We start from the raw sequence: 18,906 nt of genomic DNA, 5'->3' as shown, positions 1-18,906 counted from the left end.
TATCAGCAGTGGCAGCGTTCACCAGCGAGACCTGGACAACGCCATCTTCCCCAAGTGAGAAAGCCACATCATTAGATCCACACACATCAGAATCTTTAATCCCATAAAGCCGACCCAACTTGTGAAAGCGGCCAATCGACACACTATACGGGTGCGGATTACACACACGAACCGGGAGCCTCCCCTTCCTAACTCCCACCAAAGTCCTAGCCACACCCAGAAATCCCAGAACCAGGCATAGGCTTCATCAGCGCATCATAATCCACCCCCCTTTGTCCCATCCTAGTACGTCCCCACACTATCAACTCACTCTTCGGTGGAACAGAAATAGCATGTTTAGAGGCTAACCTCACATATCCCACAAACCCGTCCACTCCCAAGGGGACCTTACCACTTCGACACACCGCAAACGCATCCCTCCAGATCTTCTGTCTCTTGAAAGCCTGCAGACAGGCAGATTTTCCCGGGCATTTAAACATCCCAGCAGGCTCCAATAATATTCATTCCAACAATCAAAGGGCTCGAGCACTTCTCATCCTTAACAACCACCACCCCTCGATCCGAGACCCTGATCCCCTCAACCTCCACATCCAATACCGCGTAACCAACACACGGAATTTCCAACCCATTGACAGCACTCAGTCGAAACCACATCGGGGCCTGCCCAAGCTTAATCTGTCCAAAATACTTATTAAACAGGCTCTCAGCCATTATAGTAACTTGTGACCCTGTATCCAGCAAGCCACCCAACCGAATTCCCTCAATAGTTAGCTCTATAGTGGGACACTGACCAATAAGAGCATCAGAGGTCCTGGATAATGGTGGTATGGCAGCAGCCCCTGCAACTCGGACCTCAGCAGCAGGGTCTACCAGTTTAAAGCCGGTTCAACTACAGACACACAGTACCGAGCAATATGCCCCACCTTCCCACAGCGATAACAAATAGGCCGACCTTGCTCATCCCAGTCACGGGATCGCCTAGGTGAACACCGTTGCCTCCGCATAGGTTTAACAGACCTAGATTCAGATAAAACTGGATATCTTTGCGGCTTAAACTCTGCCACTATATCCTGAGCCAACCCCCTAATCTGCTCCTTTACTTCTGCAAGAATCTCACCCTTTAACTGCTTTTTCCAATCGGAACCCTGATAGGGCCTACCCAAATCATGCGGTTCCCCAACCGATGAACAGGTTACATCCAGCTTGACACCCCCATACTCCAAATCAAGCTGACATGCCTCCTTCTGCAGCTCAGCAAAACCTAACTCAGGGTTCCGGCGAGCATAAACCTTCAAGGCCCTAGCAAAAGGCCCTTCACGAAGTCCCAGCAACAACTGGTCTTGCAGAGTCCTTTCAGAGGGGGCATTATCAGAATCCAAATACTGCAACTTCCGATACAATTCACACAACCTTAACATGAACGACTGTATAGGCTCATCTTCTCCCTGGACACAACTAAAAAAACTAGACCTCAAAACGGGAACAGGAACTTGTTCATCATATAACAAATCTAAGTGAGCAAAAATTTTTGAAATTTTACTTTTCTCCTCTTCATCTAAAACTAAAATTTGGCGCTTAGCTTCCCCAGTCAATGCTCCTAAAACAATACTCACTTTCCCAACCTCTGTCAAATCATGAAACCCCAAAAACCCCTTAATCTGTTCCTTCCAGTCACAGTACCTTAATTCGTCACCTGGCCCTCTAAATCTAGGGAGCCAAGGTGCACCTGGGTACACTGGCATCATCATATTTGCTTCTGTTCAGAAACACCAGCTCTCAGAAAATGGAATCCTGTTCGTGACGCCAAATTATGTAAGCCCGGGTTTGCGGGTTATTGTGGTTTTGAATTAATGAATAAAACACAATCAAATAATGCATGTAACTATAATAAAAATGGAGCTGGAGTAACCAAACAAAGCAAACTTAATATTACAATTTATTACAAATCACAAAATATATAATAAAAAAAATAAAACAATTTAAACCAGAATTTAATATAAAAACAAAGATAAAAAGAGTCACTCTGCGAGCAGTCAGTCACGATGACAGCCAATCCACGAATACTTCCTGCTGTCCTCCACTCGGCCCGACACACTCTCTCTTGGCGGGGCATGGCTTCCTCCTGGTAACACCTCTCTTCCTCTCCGCAGCTTCCGTGCACCTACACACACACACCCAGGCCAGCGAGCGCACAGCTCCAACTCCAAAGAAACTCCGACTTTCTGATTAAAACAGGCTCCTCACAACCACATCAAACGTACTCACAGACACGGCAGGGTCCTCCCCCCCGTTGCGGATAATCCACGTCGTGGCGTCTCTTCAGCAGGAGTATTTCAACTGAAACCAGTCACGTCAGCGCCAGTATGGCTCCTTTTTTTAATGATCACTTCCTCGCCCGCTGCTCCTCCTGCTGTTCCGCCAAAAATCTCTGTCCTCTCTCCAAAGAAGCGAGGTGGAACAGAGCAAAAGAAAAGTCCTCCTTCGTTCCACAAAACCCCGTCTTATATCCACTCCTTCACGCTTACACTCCAGGTGAACTAATTACAATAATCCAAAAGGAATCAGGTGCGCCCACGGTCACCTTAGCAACCAAAAGGAACAGCACAGTTCAAGTCAGAACATCTCACAGAAGCTGGATTACAATTGATTGATTATGTTTGATGGAGGTTAATAGTTGACTTGGTGTTACAAATCCTGTAATCTTGTCTGAGGTGGACCACTAACTGTAATGTTTGCATGATGACAAATATATTTATCCATATTTTGTCTTCAGGTTGAGTTTGTGTGATCTGTCGGAGAGAAGCTGTGAAGTTCTGTCATCAGTTCTCAGGTCTCAGTCCTCTCGTCTGAGAGACCTGGACCTGAGTGACAATAATCTGCAGGATTCAGGAGTGAAGCTGCTGTCTGCTGGACTGGAGAGTCCACACTGTCAACTGGAAACTCTCAGGTCAGGACTCATCAGTGTGTCGAGCACTTCCATAAATCAGACCTCCTGACTCTGTCCTCACAGTCTGTGTGTTGTTTTGTGTGTCTGCAGGCTGTCAGGCTGTCTGATCACAGATGAAGGCTGTGCTTCTCTGGCCTCGGCTCTGACCTCCAACCCCTCCTATCTGAGAGAGCTGGACCTGAGCTACAACCATCCAGGCGACTTGGTGAAGCTGCTGTCTGCTGGACTGGAGGATCCACACTGGACTCTGGACTCCCTAAGGTATAGAGAGGCTGCAGGCAGAGACTCGGTCTGGTTGAGAGTTTGTATTTGTCATCCTTATTTTCATTTCACTGTCAATCTGTTCAATGTCAAAACACTACCTGATCCATGACCCACACAATGAAATGAAATGTCACTGGAAGTGTTATCTTCCATGTTGCCAGTTAACTTAAACTGCACTCCTAATGCAGCTGATGGATTATCCTATTTTATGTTTTTATTTTATACATGTGAATGTATCAAATGTATGGTACTTTTACTCATAAACATGGTGGGATCCTATTCTGAAATTGGTGCAATGCCCTGAACTTAACAATAACTTTGTTAAATTGACAAAACAAAACACCTACACTGTTACTGTGAACACAGCACACACTCACAGTGCATTGTCCAGGTCTGGGTCATGGTGATAGTAGACTAATCCAGTCAGCCCACTCTTGATGATCTATAGTCAGGGCCTGTAACTCCTCCGAGGGGATTCTGAGGTGTCCCTAAGCATGCTGGAAGATATAATCCCACCCCTATGTCCTGGGTCTTCCTTGTGGCCTTCTCTCAGTTGGACATAGCTGGAACTCTTCCCTTGACAAATGACCAGGGCACATCCTTGCCAGATTCCTGAACCACCTCAATTGGCTCTTTTTGGATATTAAAACTTCACACCTTGTCCATGGATACCCTACGGGCAAACCTCATTTCCACCAAATGTATACTTGATCCTCTTGATTCAGTCACGACCATAAGCTCCTGACCACAGGGTGAGCTGGGAATGTAAATTAATTTGCAAATCAAGAGCCTTGCCTTTCAGCTCAGCTCTTTCTTAACCATGATGGTCTGGTCTGAGATGTATCACCAGCAGATGCAGCACCAATCTGCCTATTGATATCATGCACCATCTTACCCCATGCACGAACAAGTTCCTGACATACTGTTACCTGAACCAAAGAAGGTGATAGTCAGGTGGTTAAAGCAGTGGGCTTGTGACCAGAGGATCCTCTTTTCAATTTCCCACCAGACTGGAACATCACTCCACTCCAGGCCCTTGACCAAGTTACGTAATCCCCAAGTTGCTGCTGATGTGTAGTGAGTGCCATGTATGGCAGCACCCTGATGTGAATGGGTCAAGGTGAATACTCTCTGGTCTCCTGATTTATGTATGGGAACTACCACCCCAGTTTGCCAATCCAGAGGTAGCGTCCCAGATTTTCATGCAGCATTGCATTGGTGTGTTTCTTCCACTGCCCAACAATACCCTTAGTCCAGGTAAGCAGCTCCCCAACCTTGCTGAAAACAGATTGGGACAAAAACTGCCTCTCTTTCCTAAATCCTCTTACTGTCTGCCAGAACTGCTCTGAGACTGACTGAAAGTAATTTTCCATGGCCTCTCCAAATTCCTCCAACACCTGAGTTTTTAACCTCAGCAACCACCGAGACTGGCATTGTTCTGGCCTTCTGGTATGCCTCCACTGATTCCTGAGACCTCTGTGCCAACCCTACATAAAAGGCCTCCTTCTTCAGCCTTGACAGTTTCCCACATATGTCCACCAGCAGGTTTTTTGGTTGTTGCTGTGACAATCGACAACCATCTGGACACAACTCAGAGCAGCTGCTTTCACACTGAAGGCCTTGAACATGAGCTACGGATGCAAGAGAAGGTCTTCTTCCTTCACAATTGATTTAGGCTTCCGGGTTAGCTCAGTTGCTGATTCTGCCATCTGACCCCGGTGATTATGAAGTGTGACCAGCTGACAGCTCTGTTCTTTGGAGTGTCCAATACACATAATCGTAGGTCTCATGACATGATTACCAAATTGATCATTGACTTTTGTCAAAGGGTGCTCTGGTATCAAGTGTACTAATGAAAACCCTTGTACTTGAACAAGGTGTCTGTGATGGAATCCAGCAATAACACACCACTCAGGTCCATCATTGCCAACATAAGCACTGAAGTCTCCCTGTAGAACTATGAAGTCCTCATCAGTAACTTTTCCAAAATCCTACCTACAGTCATGTAGAAGCCTGGATACTCTGAACTGCTGTTTGGTGCATATGTAAAAACAACAGTTACATACTTCTCTGCAACATGAAGTCGCATTGAGGCAATCCTCTGATTCATGGGTGGTAACTCCAAAATAATGGCACTCAACTGGGGACTTGTGAGTACCCGCAGGCCCACCTGGTGCCTCCACCCTGGACACTTCCAGAGATGGAGTCCAGCCCCTTTCCAGGAGTTTGATTCCAGAGCTCATGCTGTGTGTGGGGATGAGTCCAACTCCCTAGAATTGGCATCACTCAACCGCTTCAACTGGTCTCCTGCACCACCAGAGAGGTGATGTGCCACATTCCAGCAGTCAAGTACCATAAAAAAATACCAGTCCACATGTGGTCTTACGTCCCTGTCCAATGCCTATCAAGCAGTGCACCAGACCCTTCCTTTTCTCCCTGTGGAAGGCACATCAACATAGAGACAACCATGTAGTTTCTTCATGCACAGCTGGAGATGATGCCCCAAAAACAACACAAATCTTGGGATCATCCAAAATGTTAAGGTATCATTTTAAGGACGGGTAACACTGCTTCATCCAGTTTTTAGAAATCATGTGTTGGTCTCTTCTTGCCTTATTGGACCTTTTTATGAAGAGTTATGTTATCTGAGAGTGTTTTCAAAAATAAAGATCAATTTTACCATCAGAAAATACTGCAAGTCTTGTTGTTGGGCTGAAAGTCAGTATGTTGTTTTGCTCCCTCCTCCTTTTAGCACGGATTCTGGTGGAGTCCAATGGTTGAGACCAGGTCTGAAAAAGTGTAAGTTTAAATTTGACTCAACAAAACACACTGTAAATTCAAGTGTTTCCATAAAAAACTGATAAACTGTCAATCAGTTCTACAACAGTATTATGTTAGTCATTGAGTTGATTGATCGATAACTAAAGCTGTAAATCAACGAACTGATCAATCGCTCCATTGTGTTGGTCATTGAACTGATAAGTGCAGTTGTGTTGTATTGATAAGCACATAAATTAGTAACTGCAGGTGTATTGTATTAATCAATAGGGCACCGCAGTCTCGTTTGAAAACTGTGTGATATCGCGGGATTTGACCACTTATGGGGACCTCCATTGCGCAATATATACACAGTATAACTTCATATGGACAAATGGATCTGCAATCTGAAATCACACTGCAGTCACAAAAAGTGTAGCCTACACTGCTATCCAGAGTAGCTACGTTCTCTCGCCTGCAAACCCGCCTTGACATGTTTGTACTCCGGGTCAAAGCAACACATGTCCACTTTCCCACCGCATTGTCACTTTTTCTTTGCATTTTCACTTTGTTTGCATGTAATTTGCCAAAACAAACATTGAAAATGCTGTGTTTTTACCCCGGAAGTAGAGAAATTACATCATATGCGTCATACCCCTTTTGCACCTGTCCTCAAATGAGATTGCGGTGCCCAATGAACTGACTAAGTTAATAGTACAGTTGTGTTCATGAAGTGATTGATAATTGTGTTGCGATTTTCTTCTGTCCATCAGATTCCTGTGATCTCACACTGGATCCAAACACAGCGAACAGAAAACTCAAACTGTCCAAAAACAACTCAAAGGTGGAACATATGAAAGAGTATCAGTTGTACCCTGTTCACCCAGACAGATTTGAGATTTGGCCTCAGGTTCTGTGTACGACGGGTATGGTTGGTCGCTCTTACTGGGAGGTCGAGTGGAGAGGAAAGATCTCTATAGCAGTGACCTACAGAGGAATCAGAAGACGAGGAGACAGTGCTGAGTTTGGATCTAATGATCAGTCATGGAGGCTGTTGTGCGCTGATAATCATTACAGCGTCCGTCACAATAACAGGCAAACAGTGCCTGATTGTCATCATTTTTACCCCAACAGAGTCTCAGTATTTGTTGACTATCCTGCTGGCACTCTGTTGTTCTATGAAGTCTCCTCTGACACTCTGATCCACATTTATACCTTCTGCTGCACATTCACTGAACCTCTGTATGCTGGGTTCTGGGTTGGTGTTGGTTCCTCAGTGTCTCTGTGTCGGATCGGTGTTTACTGATGCTGATATTGTATGATCATGTTTTATCATAGAGTTGGATAGTTGAAATCAAATATAGTAAATTTTATGCTTTTTAATTTTAAATATTGAGTGTAGCTATTTTGGGTGTGTTCTTTTCGGATTAGCAGCACACCTATGGTATGGTTTGCCTATGGTAACCTAGACTCAAATCGTCTTCTCACTGTCACGTCACCAAACGCCTCTGTCCCAGGTGCTTCTCAGTCCCAAAAGCAGAGGACACAGAGACATGAATGTCACGGCACAGACAAGAGAATAACTCTACAAGTTCAACACTTTCACGAGATATATGATGCCCAGCAAGTCATTCAAAACCTAGACCTTAGTCTTGATCACACATGTACACATGAACTGTTCAAATGAGGCCCCAGGAGTTAATAATTACTGATTGGGTTAGGATTTTTTGTGACTTATTGTGCATGTATAATATGTGCATATATGTATTTGGTATATGTATAAAAATGGACATACATCTGTATGTATATGTGTGTTCTTCAATGTCTTTTTCCTTTTATCAGAATTAAGCTCTTACAGATTGTAATATATAGTTTTGTATGACTGTTACTGTTTTTAATTATTTTCTTTTGTGACCTCCTTCTGGGTATGAACACTGGTTATCTCTAGTACAATACATCAAATGGTAACATTTATGTTCAATTCTGTACATGGTTGACCAATACGAATAAAAATGAATGCAAAATAAACTATCTGTGGAGACAGTGACATAATGCATACACTGTAAGATAAAAATAACATGCACACATATAATACAAATATAAATATGTTTATTGCCATTGTACTTCTACAATGGGCCTCAGTAGTAGATGGTGTCACCTGAAGATTAAGATTACCTTCCAGTGGTCTGATCAAACTTTAATCCTGTCAAGGACCTTATTATAAAATGGTTTCTGTCACTTCGATGTCCTCTGATTAGTTTATCTTTAAATCAAGCATTGAATCATCAGCATACAGACAGATCTTACTCTTGTGGTTGTAAGGATCATCAATGAAGATCAAGAATAGAAGTCAAGCAGACATGCATCCCAGTAAGGGTGAATCCATAAATCTTTGAGGGGTCTGATTCATCACAACTGGGCAATTCAATGAGCAGATTCTGGTCATTCATGGAATGATGGCATAAAACTATCACTGATATATATATTTTAAAAAATCACGAGGAGTAAGCAACTTTTTCCATTGTGAAAACATCCAAAAGTCAAATTTGCAAAATAAAATGTTAATTGTTATTGGAAACCATATCTTTCACAATCACCAATGGATTTTTGACAGACTGATCAGGAATTTCCAAAAACCCTTCAGTGTATAGTAGTAACATGCAGATCATAGAAGTTTATATAGTTTTTATAGTCGGATAATACAGTGTAAAAATAAAGTATTTTATGTTGCTGAACACTGAGAGATGTTCAGCTTTTTTCAGTGGATGATAATGACTAAGAAAACGTGGCAAACAGGTAATCAAACTTAAACTTTCTAAAAAAAATTTTTATAGTTTTTCCCTTTCTTTTTGCTTCATCTATGTTTTATTTCCTTTCTTTTTTTGGCTGGTAGCAGGGGTTCTAGTAGATTCTCATTTGGAGCATGGAGGAGAATAACAAACCAGGGTTATCTGGGGGGGATTCATCAGTGCAGAAGAAATTAGAAGGGAAATACAGAAATAAATCCACTTATCACATATTACAACAAAAATCTGCCCTATACTCGTAAACCAACCCTCAAGAGATACAAGAAAAAATAGGACTGATAAATCATACACTTTTTGTGTCAATTTCACTTCCCTGGAAATTGTGGCAATAAAATCAGGGCGATACAGAGTGGTGGGCACAGTTCCGCTAATCCGCTAACCACTAATTATCAAAGCTAACTTTTTTGTTAGTGGATTAGCTTTTCAGCTAACTTGAAAATCAGTTAGCTGATTAGCGGTTATTGAAGCCAACTTTTTGGTTAGCTGTGCTCACCACTGCTGATACAAATCTTAAAACAGGGCGATACAAAAAAAAAAGACATTGAAAATACCAGGCTTTGTATCACCCTACTTTTCATCCAATCAGGAGCTCCCATTTCTCTGCCCCACCACCAAAGACACCAATGAGGATCCTGATACAAGATCCAGATCATTTCATTGAACCAAGATGTCTGATCAAGGTGAGAGAGTTTTATTCCCCCTAGCAGGATGAATTCTACAACTTCAGTCTCATACTGAAGTTGTGAGACATCAGTGAAGAGGACACTCATGACATAATAGAGAGACATAAGAACATTCCATAATTTACACATTTACTTGATTTACCTGCGCTATTTGTTCTACATGCATCATGTGTATGATTATTGTTCTTTATTTTTGTTGTAACGTGATAACTATCTTATTACATGTCTGTGTATCACGCCCTGTATCATGCCCCTCGTATCTGTATCACATACAGATGTATCTGATACAGATACACATTGATTTTTTTTTTTTTTTCTGTTACTTCATTGCAATTACAAGAAGGTTTGCACCATGGATCCACATCACCATACAAGATAAGTGAAAAACAGCTGGGCAAATTTCCATCACATTTGTACAAATCTGATGAAATAAGTATAAATGACATGGGAAGTTGAATTAACACACATGCTGCGTGTTGCATCAGCAAATTTATTTCTCTGTAATTAACTTGACATGTTATATTGACATAATTTAACAAGATGAGTCCCTCCTTTATTTTTACATTATTTCATAATTGCATGAGTTGAAAGAAATTATGATTTCAGTTGAGATGACTTGATTAACATTCATTCACACTTGAAGAAATGAGAACAAACAACCTCTTTTTCACTTTTTTTTTTTAAACAAAAGCAAGAACTGGCATGAGATCGGGATGAATAAACTATCCCTGTCTAGCTGACCTAATTAAACCCTACGTACCGGCCCGGGCTTTGCCTTCTCAGGGTGCAGGACTACTTTGTATCCCTAGGGTGAATATCGTGCCCTTGTTTAGTGGAATGATCTCCCTGCATCAATAAAACAGTCAGATTCTGTAGAGGCTTTCATGTCCAGACTTAAAATACACTTATTTTCCCTTTTGTATGGCTAGCATACTGGCATAGCATGTTGCTATGCTTTTTAATTCTTTTAATTAATTTTATTCTGAATCGTTTTTGTAATTTTGTTCTGTATTTGTGTCAGTAGCATGACCCAAGCAGTAGGTCACCCCTTTGAATCTGGTCTGCTTGAGGATTCTTCCTCAGAGGGAGTTTTTCTAACCACTGTCACCTGTGTGCTTGATCTGGGGCTTGGTAAGGTTGGACCTTGCTTGTGTGAAGTGCCTTGAGGCAACTTTGTTGTGATTTTGCGCTATATAAGCTATATAATATATATATATATATTATATGGGACTCCAAAGAGGGCAGTCGCATCTCCTCCACTCTCCCTTATCTCTGTTCTCTGCCTTTGACCTTCAAGTCCCTACTTCACCAGACTGTGAATTCCTCAAATTATATTGGATTCTGGATCTATTGTACTACTATTGGATTAACCATGGAATTTATCAGATGGTCTCTGAACACTACTGACACCATTTTTTCTACAAGAAGGTCAGGACTGGGGGATCCTACCTGCCCAGATGGAACATATCCTGCAGGCTGTGTTCTCGACTCCTGGGGGTCTTGGCGTGTTGCATGCTTGGCGCCTTTCTCCGGTGAGGACGTCGAGGATTTATTCATTTTTGGTCTCATGGTAGCAGGGCTGGTACTTTTTGGCTTATGTGCTGCCCTGATCTACCGGAAAATTGGCAAGACGACGGCATCAAGAACCACGGCCCCTCACTTGTCCGTCATGATTAATGAGGTTGGCAAGGCAGTGCATTCTCAGACTGCGATGACTCTTGAACTCAGACGCAAATTGGATGAAATCTTGGAGCAGATGTGTGCCTTGCAGTTGAAGCTGAAGATTTCAGAGGCCGGTGAATATTCTTAATTCATAATTGGGAATATTCTTAATTCATAATTGGAATTTGGTTGTGCAAGTGGAACTGTTAAAAAGTGATTTCACTGCTGAAACCATAACATTACAGGCTTATCAAGGCCTGAAGGTCAAATTGCCTTACTTTTTTTTTGAATGCTTTTTGTTTGAACTTCCATTATTGTATGATCTGTTTTCAGTTTTTTTTTTTCTTTCAGCGTCAACACTCATGAACAGACCAATTCATTCATGTGTTCAATCACACCTACAGGAAATTTAGAGTCACATTGCGTCCACTAGACTGTGGTCTAGTGGACACAATGGCCAATGGCTCAGAGGACATCCAAAGGGTGAAGAGTCTCAGTAAATGAACTGCAACTGGGGAGTCAGTGAACGCTGCCAGATCAGTCCCACTGCGAAGAGTGACGCTGAAACGATATCTTTTCAAGGTCATTTTTGCACGTCCAATTCTTGTCACCTGAAGGTGCAGACTGTGACGCCAGATGACATCTTTTTTGCGACGTCTTATGTACGTCCAGTGTTGTGTTCCCAGGACCTCCAGATAAAGGATAATTCTTATCCAAATGAGGTCGCCCTGGACGTATTTTCTACATAAAGTTTAAACTCATTTTAGACATCATTTTTATAGGCCTACTTCTACGTTCCCAGGACCACCAGATAAGGGCTAATTTGTCTCCCTGGACCACTTTTCTACATAAAGTTTAAACTCATTTTAGACATTGTTTTTATAGGCCTACTTCTACGTTCCCAGGACCTCTAGATAAGGGTTAATTTGTCGCCCTGGACGTCTTTTCTACATAAAGTTTAAACTCATTTTAGACATCATTTTTATAAGCCTACTTCTACATTCCCAGGACCACCAGATAAGGGCTAATTTATCTCCCTGAACCACTTTTCTACATAAAGTTTAAACTCATTTTAGACATCGTTTTAATAGGCCTACTTCTACGTTCCCAGGACCTCTAGATAAGGGCTAATTTGTCGCCCTGGATGTCTTTTCTACATAAAGTTTAAACTCATTTTAGACATCGTTTTTATAGGTCTACTTCTACGTTCCCAGGCCCTCCAGATAAGGACTAATTCTAGTCCAAATGAGGTCACCCTGGATGTCTTTTCTACATAAAGTTTAAACTCATTTTAGACATCGTTTTTATAGGTCTACTTCTACGTTCCCAGGACCACCAGATAAGGGCTAATTTATCTCCCTGAACCACTTTTCTACATAAAGTTTAAACTCATTTTAGACATCGTTTTTATAGGCCTACTTCTACGTTCCCAGGACCTCTAGATAAGGGCTAATTTGTCGCCCTGGATGTCTTTTCTACATAAAGTTTAAACTCATTTTAGACATCGTTTTTATAGGTCTACTTCTACGTTCCCAGGCCCTCCAGATAAGGACTAATTCTAGTCCAAATGAGGTCACCCTGGATGTCTTTTCTACATAAAGTTTAAACTCATTTTAGACATCGTTTTTATAGGTCTACTTCTACGTTCCCAGGACCACCAGATAAGGGCTAATTTATCTCCCTGAACCACTTTTCTACATAAAGTTTAAACTCATTTTAGGCATCGTTTTTATAGGCCTACTTCTACGTTCCCAGGACCTCTAGATAAGGGCTAATTTGTCGCCCTGGATGTCTTTTCTACATAAAGTTTAAACTCATTTTAGACATCGTTTTTATAGGTCTACTTCTACGTTCCCAGGCCCTCCAGATAAGGACTAATTCTAGTCCAAATGAGGTCACCCTGATTGTTTTTTATAAGCCTACTGCCTATGGTCTGTGTTTTTGGTGTTTCCAGCAAAGGTGTAATATTTTTATTTATTTAATTTTTTGGTGTGTGTGTACTGGTACTTATTTTAACCCATACGAAAGGTACACTAACTACTTTTTTTTTTTTTAGCATTTTAGCCCCTTTTCTGTGGTGTTGTGGATGAAATGGAATGGATGACACCAACATTTTAACCATCTTGTCTCAGCTATTTGGATAATTTAGAATCTCCCCTGCCTGCTTCAGAATGTGCCTATACCAAACCAATCCTGTCCCTAAAACAACCTAAAAGTTTGTTTGATTTCATAGACACCCCAAAAAGGGGGCTAAAATACTAATACATATATCTTGCTAATATATATAATATATATATATATATATATATATATATATATATATATATATACATACATACATACATATATATATATATATATATATATATATATATATATATATATATGATTGGCAGGTTGAAATGTTTTCGCACATTTTGCATATAATTAAAATTGAAAGAAATGACTGGGAATTGAATTGTGATTTATTTGTAAAATTTATGTTTAACTGTAATGTGTATAACTAATTGCAGAGGGTGGAGGACCTGTTTAGTGAACCAGTTAATTTTCCTGGAGCTTTGTTTGGCTCGGCACCAGACTTCAACTGGAAATGCTTTACAACTTTGTATGTGTTTCCAGTCATGGGCTGCCAAGACTATCAAATGAAACTGTTGGAAAATTAACAGGAATAGTATGCCACCCTCAGAAATGCCTCTACAGATGAACAGAGCCTAGAAGCAGTGGGCTGATTAAAAACAATGTCTAAAATGAGACGTATAAAGGACATTCAGGGCGAACTCATCTGGACTAGAATTAGCCCTTATCTGGACATCCTAGGAACGTCAGCACTGGACGTACAGAAGACTTTGCTGAAAAGACGTCATCTTGGCATCACAGTCTGCACCTTCAGGTGACAAGAATTGGATGTGCAGAAATGACCTTGAAAAGACGCTGTTTCAATGCGTCTCTGTGCATTAAGAAATTACGTCGATGTCCTACACCTTTGTTAGATGTCTCACGGACGTCCAAAAAAGTGACCTAGTCCAAGGTTCAAATCTTTAACCACATATTGACGTCCAAATGGGGTCAAAGTTAGACGTCCAAATAGCGGACCTAGTTTGCATGTCATTTAGAAGTCCAGAATTGGTCTTGGACTGATGGACACAATATAAACATGATCTGCACATCCATAAGACGTCTAATGTTTAGTGGGGTCATTGAATTAATATTCTCAAGTTTTTATCCATATGTTTCCCAAATCAGTGTCCTGCTCTGGATTTCTACAGGTCTCCTGTAGATCTCGTACATTAATTTCCTATATTCGCTTACTTCAATTAAGGGTCATGGGGGGTCTGTAGCTTATCTCAGCAATCACTGGGTATGAGGCAGTGTAGACAAGTAGACAAGGATTTTCTTTCACCAAAACATGAAATCTAGGCTTGCATCTCAGATGTACCTTCTGGCAAATTGTAGCTGAACCTTCAGGTCTTCTTTTTAAGAAAGTCCTCCTCTATACCACTTTATCATGAAGCTGTATAACTCGCGATACAAAATGCAAAATATGCACCGTTTCTCCAATCACAGCCACATAAGCCTATAACTTTGTCTGGGTGTCTTGGTGGCTTTCCTCATTCTTCTTCTTGTACAGTCAGTTTTTCAGAATTATCTACTCCACACAGATTTACCATATAGTGCCATACTGTTTGTATTTCTTCCTAATTAATGTAAATAAAGTCCAAGACATATTCAGTGACTTGGAAATGTTCATGTATCCATCCCCTGACTTGTTTGAAGACAGCTGGCAATAAAACTGATTATTTACAGGCATTATACCAAAGGGGCCCATTACTTTTGCAACTCATCATCTTGGCTTTTATATTTTTAATGAATTTATATCAAGTTGTTGAGATTTGCTTTGACTTTGAGTTTAAGGATGATAACTTTAGAATTTTTTATATCGAGAACCCTGAATACTGAATACTTTTTGTATTTGAAATGGCATAAACAAATTAAATGTGTGAAATAACAAGGGGCTGAATACTTTTGGAGGGCACTGTATACCATGGCCTACACAAAAGTATGACAAGCATCCCAGTGTGGTAGTTTTAGGTGGGTCAGTGGAGGATTACACAGTGGTCAAAATTTAAACATCCTCCAATCATATTGAAAAGTATAACATTATTTGGATTCCAAAGGGTATAGTGTGGGATATCTGTGATAGAACATTACTGAGTTACAGGATAAAAACAGAAAAAAAAAAAGGTGACAAAGGTCAACTTCAGTACAGGGATAAAAAATTAAAGTTGCTCTAATTTTTATAAAAAAGTGACGCAAATTACTGTTTGATTTAACAGGATTAATTAAGGGAATAATTGTGGTCACACTGAATACTTGGTCTTCAAAGTAATGGTCAAAGAAGATCAATGGCCATTGGATTCAGACATACGGCATATGTTACTCTATAATATAACTAAGTAACAGATGGTGCAAAGTATTCCCTGGGATCACCCTCCATCCACCTACCAAGTTTGATGGAAATTGGCCAAAGGACCTGGAAGTGGTCCACCCCCGAGAAACTGCAGTCAGGAACTGGGTGTTAAAAGTGTGCCAAGTACTGAAACCCCAAAAAGCTCTGCTACTGCGTTAATCACCAAAAATGTCCATTCTGCAGTGCAGTGGTCCCAGCTTTATTCCCACAGTCTCAAGGTTCTGTTTGGCCAGAGAGGACATCTGCAGAAGAAACATAGCATGAAGATGACCCACAGGTGAGATGTTGATCACACCTCTCAGGTTGGACACCTGTCCAATACCCAAGTCAACAGGTGTATGAAAAATCAATATTAAAGTTTGGAGCCAAAACAAAAACTCATCAGTAATGTCAGAATGTGTGTGTGTGACTCACAGAGTGCAGACAGCCTCAGTGGGCGTGTCCTAGTGTGTGCTGGAAGTCAGACTTCTGTGACTCAGTTCCAGTAAGTAGTGCCACACCTGAATTAAATTTGTACCTGGGGACTTTCTACATGACAGGTGATATCAAGAGGTGACTAATCATGATTTGGTAGAAAAGTTAGTACAAAAGTAGTATCAACCAGAGGTGGTAACCCAGACAGTAAATAGATCCGGGCCGGATGTAGTCCAACATCTGGTACCAATCCTGAAAACAGATCTGGTCCAGACAGTTTTTGCACCCTGGCCCAAATCCGGCACGGCTCCGCTTTACAGTTCTGGAACAGATCCGGACCAGATCTGAACTGGATCCGCAAAACACCAACCGTTTACAGACCATATCTGGCACGGATGTGGGACAGATGTGGTCCACATCACAGCACCATGGCAGGAACATGGGGCATAACGATAAGCAATTTTATCTGCACTCAGTAGAAACTATCCATTAGTGGTTGTAAACTCTGTACTCTGTAATCGTGATCGTCACTGAGGCTTTTTTAAATGCTTATTGCAAAGCGATTTGTTTCTTTACGACAATCAAGTTTTATAAGTCCAGGGACACTGATCTGTGTGTTATAGATACAAATCAGTTTCCTTGGATCCATGGAACTTACCCCTGTAAAACTTGTTCCTGCCATGGTGCTGTGATATGGACCACATCTGCCCCAGATCCGTGCCAGATATGGTCTGTAAACGGTTGGTCTTTTGCGGATTCAGTTCAGATCTGGTCCGGATCTGTTCCAGAACTGTAAAACAGAGCTGTGCCGGATCTGGGCCAGGGTGCAAAAACTGTCTGGACCGGATCTGTTTTCAGGATTAAAGGTCTTGTATTGATTCTACCTGTGCACCTAAAACAGGCAATTTTACTTATTAACTCAATAACCTGCTTGAAGAGTTGAATTAGAATCATCTGGCTTTGTAGGTGGATGAAAAATATATGGTCGGACTTTTACTCACTGACATCCCCAAAAGGCATCTTTGAGGAGCAAATAGCAGAGCATCTATAGTTTGTCAACAGATGCAGGAAAAAATGATTCAAATGTTAAACATTTATGTTGCTCAAAGAAGGATTGGAATTAATTTGAATAGTTCTCCCTCTGCAGTGCATAATATTAAAAATTTAAGGAATCTGGACAAATTACAGTGGATAATGGGCAATGGTACAAGCCTAAGCTCAACAACCTGTTGGGAAAGTGTAGTGACACGGACCCACAACAGGGGGCGTAAATGAACGGACAATGGAAGGAGTCAAATTATAACACTTTACTGGTGTGAATGTCACAACCAAACACAGCAGAATCAGAATGTGCAACAGTCAATTAAAGGTGTCGTGTGGGCAGGCTCGACGATAGGAGACGCCCGTCTGGAAACGAACCGGAACCACACGATTTCCACCGCCACCTGAACCCGAGGAATACTGGAGCCGCCAAGTCCCGGAGTCCCCAGGTGGCCACCTTCCCGGCGTGTCGGATCTGGTACTGCTGGCAGAAAGCAAAAGACAGTCAAAGGGTGGGTGTGTGAACACCCAGTAACACTGGTGGGAATATGCCACCTCCACCTCTCACTCAGCGCGTTGCAGCGGTCTCAGCTGAAAAGGAGCGCCGTCTTGCACAGCCTCCTCAAAAACGACCGGTTCTCCTGCAAACACTCACAATAAACAGATTTACAAAAGGCTGAGGATATTACCTCCAGATGAAGATGATATCTCGGCAGTTTGGTGGCGGTGTCTTCCTGCTTTTATACCAGATGTGTTGATTAGTGACAGCTGTCACGGATGATGGGTGACAGCTGTCACCACGGCTTGTTCCTGAGGCGGCAGCGCCCTCTCGTGCCTGAAGCCCGCACTTCAGGCAGGGCGCCTTCTGGTGGTGGGCCAGCAGTACCTCCTCTTCTGGCAGCCCACACAACACAACCATGATATTGGATCCCTAAGAAGGTACTACATCAAGAACCGTCATTCATCAATAGCTGATATAACCACATGAGTAAAGGATTACTTTGGGAAACGTTTGTCAAGCCCTACAATACGGAGTTATTGTCACAAATGTTTAAAACTTTACTGTGCACAAAAGAAGCTTTATATTAACGTCCAAAAGCAAAGTTAACTTCTCTGGGCTCTGAGGCATCCAGGGTCATATATTGATCATTCAAACTCTAGATGTGTCTATCACTGATGAGGCAGATGAGTTAACAATAGAATAAGTAGAGAGTCATGACACCGATATCATTAGCCCAGGCAACAGTTCAGTAATCTGCAGACAAGGCTTGGAAAAGAAGAATGCAAAGCACATAAAAAGTGGGAAAATAAGATTGAAAAATATGCTCTACTAGGACACATGAAGGAATAAACATCTGATCTAGCATTCAAGGGGAAATGCAAAAGGCACGGTTTAAACAGACTAAGAGCTTTTGTGACAGAGGAAGATGCAGGACAGTGTGAGATGTTCTGCTGTGGCGACCCCTAACGCAACACAATTGATGTCTATTTTTTATAATAAAATATCATGATAGAAAATACAGTGCCAAGAAAGGGGAGATTTGGAGGAATGAGAAGGGTGGAAAGTGATATTTAGTTAACAACACATTATAAACACCAGCCCAATTTACAAAACACAATGTGGAGTCGTTTTAAAATATAAAATGTACTAAAAAAATAAAAAGTTCAAGAAAACCTCAAGGAAAGAACGAAATCTTTAATGAATAAATAAATGTCCCCTTAATTCTAATCTACTATCCCTACTCTACCCAGCAGGTGGCAGTAATCCACTTTGACGCCAGATGTTGTCCCCGAACAAAGGGTGGCGGTATGCGCTGGTTGCGATCCGCCCGTTAGCAAAAAGAAGAAGAAGAAACAAAACAC

The 18,906-nt window shown here is 41.6% G+C and overlaps 1 protein-coding gene across 9 annotated transcripts in view; it reads left to right on the top strand.

The window, feature by feature from the left end:
- Positions 1 to 7,974, top strand: part of LOC117505040 (NACHT, LRR and PYD domains-containing protein 12-like) — a 64,642-nt gene extending 56,668 nt beyond the window's left edge. For 2 of the 9 annotated variants that reach the window (XM_034164564.1, XM_034164563.1), the window contains 4 exons: positions 2,774 to 2,947; positions 3,038 to 3,208; positions 5,964 to 6,010; positions 6,742 to 7,972. In XM_034164564.1, the coding sequence (XP_034020455.1) occupies positions 2,774 to 2,947; positions 3,038 to 3,208; positions 5,964 to 6,010; positions 6,742 to 7,274 (925 nt within the window). In that variant the 3' untranslated portion in view covers positions 7,275 to 7,972. Of the gene's footprint in view, positions 1 to 2,773; positions 2,948 to 3,037; positions 3,209 to 5,963; positions 6,011 to 6,741 lie in introns of all 9 variants that reach the window. The other 7 variants (XM_034164568.1, XM_034164566.1, XM_034164569.1 and 4 more) reach the window with 5 other exon arrangements.
- Positions 7,975 to 18,906: the final 10,932 nt, after the last annotated feature.

The sequence above is a fragment of the Thalassophryne amazonica genome, chromosome 23 (assembly GCF_902500255.1).
Source record: "Thalassophryne amazonica chromosome 23, fThaAma1.1, whole genome shotgun sequence".
Lineage (NCBI taxonomy): Eukaryota > Metazoa > Chordata > Actinopteri > Batrachoidiformes > Batrachoididae > Thalassophryne > Thalassophryne amazonica.
This window is presented reverse-complemented; position numbering and strand designations above follow the sequence as displayed.